Source organism: Drosophila melanogaster, chromosome X (genome assembly GCF_000001215.4).
Source record: "Drosophila melanogaster chromosome X".
NCBI lineage: Eukaryota > Metazoa > Arthropoda > Insecta > Diptera > Drosophilidae > Drosophila > Drosophila melanogaster.
Genome location: NC_004354.4, coordinates 15200665 through 15211785, shown reverse-complemented (window position 1 = coordinate 15211785; position 11121 = coordinate 15200665). Strand labels below are relative to the sequence as shown.

Genomic DNA, 11121 nt, shown 5'->3' with positions numbered 1-11121 from the left:
TAAAAGAGGCCAATTTTTTCGCAATAAAAAAATTAGATTTTTATGACTCGCCAGTAATGACTCCACATTTAGAAACTATAATTGCAAATTTGTAAGTGTAAACTTCATTATTACCGGGATTATTCTAAAATGAATATCTAATTTAAAAATTGCAACAATCATTTATTTTGGATTTACTTGCTTTCTATTTGTTTGATTTCTTTACTTTATTTTTTCAGTGTTAAATGCCTTGTCTGTTGCTGTATTTTATGGCATTGTGCGCTGGCTTAACTCTGGTTCAAGTTTCCCCGTGCCACACCCCATGCAAAACCCACTCTTCCTCCGACTTGTCTGCCGTTTTTATTGTAAATGCTTTGCATATTTTTGATTGCCTTCCCGACCCTGGCCAAATAAAAAAACAATAAGAATCCTTTGTTCCGGGGCAGAGGGATTCCGAGTCCTGCCCTTTCCTTTATTCTATTTTTTCCAACTCCATCTCGTCCTCCTGCTCCTCCACCGCGCTGGTCAGGAGTTTGCCATCAAACAGGCTCTGATCGATGCGGCGACAGTGGGCCAATAGACGTGGATATGTGGCCAGAACCGCGGCCAGTTCCATGTTGGGAAGCTTGGTGGTCATTATGGCTACCACATGGCCAAAGACCAGGGCGTCCAATTTGCAAGGTCGTGAGCCGCCGAAATAGCTCTTCGCCTGGTCCTCCTCCAGTTCAGCGATCAACGCATCGGCACAGATGCTCACCTCCTGGATTACCTGGTCGTTGTCCAAATCCTGCCACCGGTAGACCTTCAGTATCTTCTGTGCGTCCTTCTGCTTGGCAAACCGGCGAATCGTACTCAACGGCCACGGATGAGCGGCTGCACAGCGCGTTGCCGTGTAAAGTTGATAGTTTACCTCATCCACAAAACTCATATGAATCTCCGCCAGGGTGAAGACATTCTCCACATAGCTAACCAGACAGCGGATGTTATCGCGCTGATCCTCGGACATCCAACTGTCCAGGCAATTGCCGCCTTGCACGGCCTCCACTTGGGCCACTATTGGCTCGAATTCCGCAAAAGTCTTGACAGGGCCCAAACGGAGCAGCGGCAGGTGGGTCAACCGGCCACCTGGTGACATAAACTCTGCATTGTCGCTGATGTGCTCCGTAAATGGTAGGTTGCACATGCGCAAAAACGTCTTCACCGCCAGGCAGCTGGAGCGCTCCGGCAACAGGAGCTGATTCGCCTCGGCCGGCTGATGCAGGTGGGCGTCCGCCGGCCACGCCTCCTCCGACTTGCCCTCCTCCGCCGACGACTGCATCAGGGCGGCGGTCAAGTTTTGTTCCAACTCCATGCTTAAAGTGCCGAAAATTTTGACTGTGGGTTTCTTTTTATGGAATTGTTGAAGTGACAATTGTGGCAGTGATGGCTATATTAATATTTTCATATATTGTGAGAAAGAATTTTTGTTTACGTTTCATCAGTCAACTTTTGAGTACATTACTGCTAGAATTCGGAATATTATAAATGGGTTGCAAATAAATGTTAAATAAAAAATAAAGAATCTTAAAAGCAAATTCTTCCACAATTCAAATAAAATAAAAGTAATGCATTGTAAACTTACATATATGACTTTATAAATTTCAATAATAAACGCTGTAATTCCCACCTAATTAATATGACAGGAGCCAACAATTATTGACGAAACTTACCTAATTTTCGTGTCTGATTTATTTCATAATTTTATATTTCCAGAAATTTCCCTTGAACTTGTTTACTTTCAGTTATGTCTATCCATTGATTGTTTTTTGTTCATGCGTACAAGCAGTTGTTAAGTGAAAGCAAATATATGGCATTTAAGCATTTAATTAGTCTGCAATGAAAGGCATTGAAACTTGAAATGTGCAATTAGCAACGAATAAATGTGAAAGCAAATAAACTATACTCGCAATTAGGCAAATAACTTGAAATCAAACTGACAGAGAGCAATATTCCTACATTGGACTTAAAGAGCTGTCTGCCTTCGTTTCATCGTTGACAGGATTCACTTTTCCACAGAAAAATCAGTTGTGTGCTTTGATGATGGAAATGTTTTGTGAATTTTCTGCTCGACTGGACATTCAAGCAATTAATCATCGGCCACCGCCCTTCCACATTCCATTGGCACCCCCACCAAAAAGGTTTCGGCCCACTCGCCGCCAAATTTTTTTTCTACTACCGCCCGCTGGTTTTTGGCCGACAGCCTCGCGGGAACTGGAACTGAGGATGATAAATTGCTCGGGCGGAGCATTATGCACAGTTTTGTGGCTCCTCTGATCCAGGACTCGAGTGCTTCCGGAAATGAGGCAAAAGTTTTGGGCGCTCTCTATTCGAACGTTTCATGGATCATCAGGTACGAGAAGCTGGCGGGCTCTCCATGATTGCTAATTGAATGGCCTTGATGATACAATACATCGCTACACGGAAAGAAACTCGAAATACTGCACCAAATCGAAAGTTCTAATTTAACAAAGAAACACTTTAATGAAATATCGAAATAATAATTAAAATAATTAATAATAATTAAGCCCGTTTACCATTTGTTTTGTATTGAAATGTTTATTTTAAAACATTTTATTATACTTCTAGGCAATGCTATTTGAAATAACCAATCTGACTTGCGTTGACAGCTGTGAAAATTGCGAGCTTCGATTGACGGATTATCCCATTTTGGGCGGACGCCTTGGACCTGATTAGTATGCCCGCGAAGTTCGAAAGCCGAGACTAATTTAACGCCAAGTAACGAATTTTGGATGAGAGTTTTTGATTTACCAGCCACGTTACTGGGAAATGAAAGAGTAAATATACGAGGGCCGTGGCGTTGTCGTTGATTGATTCGGTCGAGGGCTACTGGGAATTCCGTCCAATCCATTGACAACCAAGTCGCAAAACACTGCCAAATTAATTAAGCCACACAGAGTAGGCACTTCGGAACCGAACCAGTGATATCTAGCCATTGTGGGTTAAGGATTCACGATGCTCGGTATGCTCGGGATGGCAAGGATGTTGGCCTGGTTGAGACATCGTTTCGGCAACAAAAGCCAACAAAAGGCAACAATTCTTACCCACTAATAAAGAATAATATGACTGCCATAAAACTCAATTTATTACCAAAATGTCGACAAGCAGCAGACTTTTGTGCGTATATGTGCCACTGTGTCTTATTCGCTTTCTCCTTTCTTATTTTGTGTGTGTGTGTGTGCGAGAGTTACGACCTACGGAGAAAGGAGGTGAAAGCAGAACGAATGACGTACGGAAGTGGCAAACAGCAAAAGTTTATGCTGCCATTTTTGTTTGGCAATTTTCTATTTCTATTTCAATTCCAAGGCGTCGTTTTATTTGCATTTGGTGTGAGAAATGTGTGCGCGACTTGCGACCCTAACTTGCCCTCTTACTTTATCGGCGATACCCTGTAATATCGAGTGATGTTATTTTCGGTTTTAACTGTTTTAGCATTAGTTTAATTAAATATAATACACATATTGTATAGTATTTGCAGTGTATGTGTAAATGTGTATAAGCAATGCAAAAGTATAAACATATTCATAAAACAAGGAAATTTAAATTGTGTTGAATTTAGTATAGTGTTTACATTTTGATTGCAATGACTGTGAAGCACATATATGTACATATGTACACAATACCTGTTCATCCAACAACTTAATTAAAAAAAAGTAATACTCCAAGTTAATAATTATTATTTTTTTATTTTACTTAACCCTTAGGGTAAGTCACGTGTTGTTCCACCGAATTTCTTTGTACCATCGTTATTCTTGGCTTTTAACGTAATTCTTCTGCAGGACTCCCTAGCTCCTTTCCTTGTCTTCTTCTTCCTTTCCTGCACTCGTTCCATTTTCATCCTTGCTGTGCAATTTTATTTGCTATTTCGGTTTTGTGCTCCGCCATTCCATGTTGCTGCTTGTCTTTATTATTATTTTGTTTCTACAGTTGGCGATTTGTTGCTTTTTGTGTTGGTCGTTGGACGTTGGCATTGTTGGATGTATTGTTGGCCATCTCTGAATTTTGTTGGCCAGCTGTTGGGCGCACTTCACCCGGCCGCTTTGTGGCCACAATTTGGCGGAGTCCTTGAAAGGAGGAGGTGAATGGTGAAGACAATCCTCGCTCTGGACGCCGCTAAATAACCGTTTGGCTGAGCTAATCCACGGCCACATTGTCCATTGTCTGGGAAAGATAAGCGGCCATTGGACGTTTGGTAGGACAGTGGGACACCAACAGCAGATGGTGTGGCACCGGGACTCGGACAAAAGGGGAATCGTTGCCAGGACCAGGACATAGATAAGGCCATACCGCTCTACCCAGATTTCTGCAATAATAAATTTATAAAAATATCTATAAGCTGCCCCCAAATGTAAAACAACATACAAGTTTTGTTCTTTTATTAGTCTTGGGCATGGTTTACACCGCGTATACGTAATGTGAGTAACACTGAGCTTTGAACATTTGTCATAAGCCACGTAGTCCGAACAATCTACCAGCCAAGTCAATCGTTTCTTTCAGATATCTGCTTATTGAACAATTTCTTTTCCCCAGACATCCAGGCAAATGCCAACTGCAATGTTCTGGAACATTTGCGGTTGTCCTAATGGAACCATTACGTCCCAGATATACATTAAGTAGGATGGTGAATGAAATGGAAAACCTTTTATGTTACATTAAATTTGACTGCGTGCCGAGTGACAGTGTGGTAAATGGGTAAATGGGGTAAAGGGTCGGGCTCTGTGTCTCCGTGTCTCTAGGACTCCAAGACTCCGTTTCTGTGTCCTGGCTGGCGGGCTTGTCAAAGTTGTCGCAACATTGTGGCGCTGTCAGTGTCATTGTCGCTGCAAATTATGGCGGCCTGAATGCGTAAATGATGCTTAATTAACATTTACCCAGATTCCAGCCATGCGAAAGCCATGGAATGTCGACGGCGCGGTGTGTGTGCGGTGTGTGTGCTGTGTAGAGTGTGGTATGGTGTGTGGAAGACCCGGCCAGAAATTGCCAGTTATTCGCATTTTCAAGACAAAAATAAGCTACCAAGAAGAAGGCCAAGTGTCCTTGCACAGCCAGCGGGAGTAGTTGGCCATGATTTAATGCCCAAATCGTTTTCGATTTTCATTCATTGCCTTTCAGTCAGTCATCCCCTTTGACTTGAACGAAGCACCTATTTATACATTCTTTTATAAATTTGGAAAATTTATTTGTACATTTCGGCATGACATTCTTCGAGCAGATCAGTGATCACTTTTGCCGCGTTGTGCACACCAATCTCAAGATACCTCTATCATGTTGCGAAAGGCGCATCAACTGGAAAATCTCGAAAAGTATCGATTTATTGGTATTCTTTTATACCCTCAACATCGGTGTCCTTCGATTGGTGAGTAAATGGTAGCCCTTTATTTAATGGTGGGCAGCAAGTAAAGGACTAATTGCACCTAACCAAAATTCGTAGTTAATAAATTTTATAGATTTCATGATCGTTTTCTTCGGATGGCCAAGCAATCTTTTGATTTTAAAGGACTTCAATTCGCGGCGCTTTCGAGCCCTCACACACTTTTTACTGGTGAGAGCGTACATGCTAATGATATACTCCATTGTATTTGTAAGTACAAAGATTTACAATATGTACACACTTATTGTACCATTGTAATAAATTACTGCAACCATTGTTTAAATCCAGATCACTCCGCATAAGAATAATATCTTCGTTCCGCTTTTTGCCATCATCATGACCATCGATGTGTATGTCATTAAATTAGATATGAAGCGACGTGGATTGATGCCTCTGGAGCGCAGTGTGCCCCCCCTATGGGAAATATTGATCAGCTTGTGCTGTGTTGTTGCCGGGCAATGGCTGCTCAAGTATTTGATCTTTCATTAGCGTACGGATTTCATTGTAATGTTTTGTTCGCCTTATAATTGCTTTTTTTCTGAAATATACATTGAATACATTGTCACTCCTCTAATGCTGCATTCTCAATTCTTCACGCGAATGTCTGTGGACTCCTTGCGATGACTGTATAGTCTCGATTTGACAAATGTTTTCATTTTAATTTAATTTTGCTGGCGACAACTTTTTAATTGCCAAGTGGCGAAAAGGGCACACATTCGCGATAAGTGTTACTCTTTTGTTGGCAAGTGTAAAAGTTGTGAATAAAATTACACAAAGTCAGTCAAAAAGTGGTTAGTATTGGCAATTAGGATGTAAAAACTATGCCTTTTTTTAACGGTTTGGCCATTTTTTTAATCTTGAAAGCCATGGAATGTGGAGGGTGCGTTGTACTCGCGTTTTCAAGCCAAAAATAAGCAACCAAGAAGGAGGCCAAGTGGAGGAGCGGGCAGGAAGAAGCTGACAAAGTGGGCCGAAAAGGTGAACCGGAGCACATTGCGAACGGAAAGATTGTAACAAAGCCACAAATGGATGCTACACGGCGAAAAAAGTCGACGAAATTGATTAGAGATTTGAAGAAGAAAGATTTGGCAAATTCAACAGTATTTTTGGGTAACATTGGTAGCTATAAAACTAAAAATTAAAATGTATGTAAACATATATAAATATAATAATGATGTGATATAGAACTTATTTCTTTAAAACTCAATTGCACCTATTGCAATAATATAATCATTTCTTTATCACAGTTTTTTCTGTGTATAAATGCAAACGCATGCAGCTCCACAAATAAGTTTTCGCCTTGTTCGGGTTTATCGGCACTAATTGCAATGCCGAAGAGGCATAGGGAACCCCTTTCGCTTGACCCTAATTAAACCATAAGTCAGATTAAACCGGGCTCGCAGCCCTGGCACGCACTCATGAAAATCACTTAGCCGAATTAGCCGGGGAAAAACGAGATGCTGGCCAGGCCAAAAGCGTGACGAGACGAGGCGAGCCGGGACGAGACATTACGTCAACGTCAACTATGTGGCATTGCTCTGTCCGCCCAGAAGGAGAAGTGGTTAAGGATATGGCGGGATATATAGATATATGCGGAGAGGGTGGTGAAGAGAGGGGGTGGGTCAGCCGTAGGCGGGAAAGGACACGCTTTTAATACAATTAGAGCGCTTAAGTTAAGTGCTCCCAGACTACGCAGATGGCCAGATGCTCTGATGCTCTGATGTTCCTCCGGCTTTTCCCCTACACCGATCTCGGAGCCAATGGCACTTTAAGTTAATGGCGTAAGCACAAACGACAGGGGCGCCCCCAAAAGAGGGCTAAAGGAAAAGGTGGTAGGGGAGGGGGGGGACCTGGGCTGGGTTAACAACAAAGGATTGAACTTTGTTAGGGACAAGCGGTAAATGAAATGAACTACAGGTGGACAGGAAGTTGGGGCTGGTTTTGCTTTCGGTTTAGTTGGGGATTGGGCCAGGACCACTTGGGTTGGCCCAGGTTAAGTTGGGTGCCAATGAAAGCACGAACGAGGCAATAAATAAGAAATAACATGGCTCAGGAAGAGTATGAGGCTCGCAGATGCCCATTACTTTTAAAAAGTTCATTTGGTAGAGGTTTCAACATTTATTTCATTGCAATAATTGAAGTTCATTATCTAAACTGTTAATTGAATACTAAATAATGCAGTAATATAATATATATACTATATCTGCCAAGAACCAGTTCCCGCAGAATCATTTAATTTCTCAACAAAAGTTAAGTTTGCACGGCACCTCATTTCCCAGGGTATCATTTTGACGCGCTCTTCGTCAGCTTTGCACTTGGACCAATACCTACGCCCTGATTAGAGCATTGTGCCATTGACTAACGGTGACCCAGACGGTGTCGACTCCACTTTCAAAGGAGCACCACTTGCCCACTTGCGCCACCCATAATCCGCCAGCCATTTGCCATAATCATTGTCGTTGTCCGCGTCGTCTGCTTCTGGCATAGTGTTAATTGAAAATTAATGGCGTGATGGCAAAAAAAAAAAAAAACTAAACATGAACATTTTCGCTGACTCGCCACCGCCAGGTGGAGCCAGTTGAGCGGCGGAGCCCGGGGAAAATGCGTTTGAAAAACTGTGAAAAAGCGCCGGGGAATAATGGGTAACTGGGGGTCGCTGCTCTGAAGTGCTAAGCAAATTAACATTTCCATAATTAAATGCGGATGACGTGGACAAAGGGTGCAAAAGAATGTAATAATATATACAATATATATATATATAAAATAGCCATGTATATATGTATGTATGTACATGAGTTAAAGGTATACATGGCGGTATAAAAAAGAAGAAGAAATTTCAGGCCGTTTTTAATTGTGATTAATTGCGAATTTCTTTGCCCTCGTCGTCATCTGGTCTTTTTTCCCAAATTTACCACCCCTTTCCGCCCGCCATCTACATACATTGTGCAGAGGCGAAAAAAGTTGCGTGGGCACGAGGCGTGGCACATGGAGCAGATGCCAACAACGGCGACAATGGCTTAACACTTTGACCGTATTCCAATTTTCCAACCCACACCGAGAAGTGAAGGTTAAATTAAAATAAGTAGGCAGGAAAAAGGGTAAAAGCATTAAAGATGGGCCAGTGAAATAAAGTAGAGTGAAGAAAATTAAGCAGACCGACTAGAGAATAATAAACGAGTAATAGGATACAAAGGAAACAAATGATAGAAAAAAGAAACAAAAAATAATTGGTATTTTGTTTCAAACATGAAAAATAATGGCCCAAATTTGGAAAGCCATATCCCCAATCGACTTGCATTCAAATTTTCAAGGCTCTTTCAATTTTTCCCAAATTTTGATGATGCGAAATAAAAATTGAAAATTTTTATCTTTTAATGCCAATCGATTGTTGTTTTTATACATCATTATATTTTGTAAGCAAAGAAACAAACTTATATCAAGTATTTTATATTAAATATATATCTCTTGCTTGCAACGAAAATATACAATGCTTAATAGCAAAAAAAAAAAAAAAGACTTACATTCTAACCGCCATTTCAAGTCTAGCTGCGGAGAAGTCAAACTCGGCCGGCTTGTAAAGCCAATGCTAACACACACAGCCACACACACACACACAGCTGTCTTGGCTACAATTTTCCCAGCGTATGGATCGCTTCTGTTTGTGTGGGGGAGTCCACTTAACACAATGTTTGTCTTGGCAATTACACGCGCCTCCTTCAGCGCTGTCCGAAATTTGTTGCCAAGCCAAATTTGATTTGGGGCAGGGGAAAATGGAAGCGGGTGCTGATTTTCTGGTGGGGCAGACTCGACAGTGGGTGGCCTATAGTTGGGCTGACGAATAATTCCATTACTTAACATTTGAGTCGCAAATAAGGCACGCAACTTGGTAGGAAAAGCCGAAAAGACGGGGGCAAGTTTTATATGTATGAATGTCACTATATGTATGTGTGTTTGGGGCGGCAAGTTTTATATGTGCGCGTTTAGCTATAAATGTCTCCTGTGACCAGTGGCAACAATGGTAAAGCTGATGCTTAAGTGATACAAAATGCAAATACTTTGGATACGTTGATGATGGAGCAGCAGTTTGTTTGTGAATGCACAGCGAAAATTGAATGCTGCAAATTTGATAATGAATGATAATAAATTAATATTACCCAAAAATTTATATGACTGTATACTATAGCTGAAAAATCGTAAGCAGCTTAAAATAAGATTTAAGTAAAAAATATATAAAAAACAAATAAAGTTACTGTGACATTTATGTTTAGCCTAAACTTAAAATGTGGCATCTAAAAACCTGTAAATATAAATCTATTCAAATGTAGGAGGTGCCCTTGAGCTGATTTTCCTACCAACTATCAATATTTTCGTTAGTGTACTTGTTGTAGTTGGGTTTTCTTTCCTTTTTATTCTTTTTTTTTTTTTTTGTCAGCAGTAAGGCAGCAAAGTCACTTGACGAGCTTCCGGCTTAAGGTTATTTGCACACAACTCCTCTTTTGGCTCGCCATGTGCTCTTGTTATGCCACTGCTTGTGATATCCACTCGTCGATTGTTCTGCCACGCCCCTGCCACCGCCCCCTCCATGTCAGCAACATGCCCCCGGGGCCTAACCGACCCATCAGCCCCAACCCCAATACCCAGAAAGACCCGCACTCCTGTTGGCCGTAAAAGTGGCGTCCATGTGACAAATATATGGCGGCATCTTGTCGCAGCTTAAGACGAAATGTAAACACAAACAGGGCCGTCGAAAATTCGCCACCCAGCCACTCCGGCTCTTACACACACACACACACACCGGCACCCCCCACCCCCCACCACACTTTTCGAATGTTAAATTATGCGTGGCCCCGCCCACTTTTTTGGGCGACTGTCTGTTATTGTCGCCTCTCGTTCACTATCTCCTTGCTGGCGTTTTTAGCGTCGAGTTCGTCAGTTTGTCGGCTTGCCATTTAGTCAGCTCGTAAAAACAAAATAGCGAACAACAAGAGCAAACACAATTGGAAAATGGAAAATGGAAAATCAAAAACTCATCTGCATGCCGCTGGATCGTTTAAATCAACTGTGCAACTCGAACCCGAATGTTTTCCCCCAGCTCCCCAGTCACGTCCGGCCATTCGAGAGGTTAGTGCCGCTTAAAGAGGAAAATAATAAAAAAAAAAAAAAAATGAAAAATAAAATAAAAAAAATAGTGTTAGCAGTAGAGTGGGTTTTTCATGTCCATGTACTATTTTGTTATTTTCGACCATAGAGCCAACGAGGTGACGAATGATCGTGACCATAATAAATTGACAAAAACGATGCCATTCTTTTCAATTCAATGGAAAAATTTCGACTGGTGCTGCTCGAAATCTCATTTGTTGCCGCATCTTTGGCCGGATGCTCGATTTTTTTTTTGGTCTCACCATGGCAAATCACGGCCCTAACGCCAATTTATTCGACGCTGGGAACGATTTCATGGCATTCATATATTGTACATACATATATATGCATTTTTTATCGGGCTCAAAGTAATTTATACTTTATGTAAGGCTTTATGTATGTAAGCTGAACATGCTTAAGCATCGGCACGAAATGAAAGTTGCTCAGTTGTAAAACTAAAAAATTGTAAAAGTAATATTAAGGTAGTAAGGGTTTTTTTCCAAAGTTTTGAACTATATGTGTTAAATGTTATGTTAATTAAAGAAAAGGATCTATTTTTACTTTTGAGCTTAACC

At 41.3% G+C, this 11121-nt stretch overlaps 2 protein-coding genes across 3 annotated transcripts; one reads left to right on the top strand and one right to left on the bottom strand.

Annotated features, from left to right (window-relative positions):
• Window positions 1-318: 318 nt before the first annotated feature.
• CG5662 (uncharacterized protein) lies at window positions 319-1400 on the bottom strand. Of its 2 annotated transcripts, none has more exons than NM_001298337.1 (1): window positions 319-1400. In NM_001298337.1, the coding sequence occupies exon 1, from the start codon at window positions 1328-1330 to the stop codon at window positions 452-454; it is 879 nt and encodes a 292-aa protein (NP_001285266.1). In that variant the 5' UTR covers window positions 1331-1400; the 3' UTR covers window positions 319-451. The 2 variants fall into 2 exon arrangements, with proteins under 2 accessions (NP_001285266.1, NP_573009.1); NM_132781.2 differs by having other exon boundaries at window positions 409-1400.
• A 3749-nt stretch (window positions 1401-5149) lies between these two features.
• CG32588 (uncharacterized protein) lies at window positions 5150-5979 on the top strand. The gene is made up of 3 exons (NM_167432.2): window positions 5150-5392; window positions 5468-5617; window positions 5696-5979. The coding sequence occupies exons 1-3, from the start codon at window positions 5231-5233 to the stop codon at window positions 5894-5896; spliced, it is 513 nt and encodes a 170-aa protein (NP_727833.1). The 5' UTR covers window positions 5150-5230; the 3' UTR covers window positions 5897-5979.
• Window positions 5980-11121: the final 5142 nt, after the last annotated feature.

What these genes read in the sequence shown, in the direction of transcription:
- CG5662 (NM_001298337.1), bottom strand. Translation starts at nt 1,330, where the DNA reads ATGGAGTTGGAACAAAACTTGACCGCCGCCCTGATGCAGTCGTCGGCG.
- CG32588 (NM_167432.2), top strand. Translation starts at nt 5,231, where the DNA reads ATGACATTCTTCGAGCAGATCAGTGATCACTTTTGCCGCGTTGTGCAC. An exon ending in ACATCGGTGTCCTTCGATTG is followed by an intron (nt 5,393 to 5,467) that starts GTGAGTAAATGG and finishes CAAAATTCGTAG; the next exon opens with TTAATAAATTTTATAGATTT. An exon ending in TGATATACTCCATTGTATTT is followed by an intron (nt 5,618 to 5,695) that starts GTAAGTACAAAG and finishes GTTTAAATCCAG; the next exon opens with ATCACTCCGCATAAGAATAA.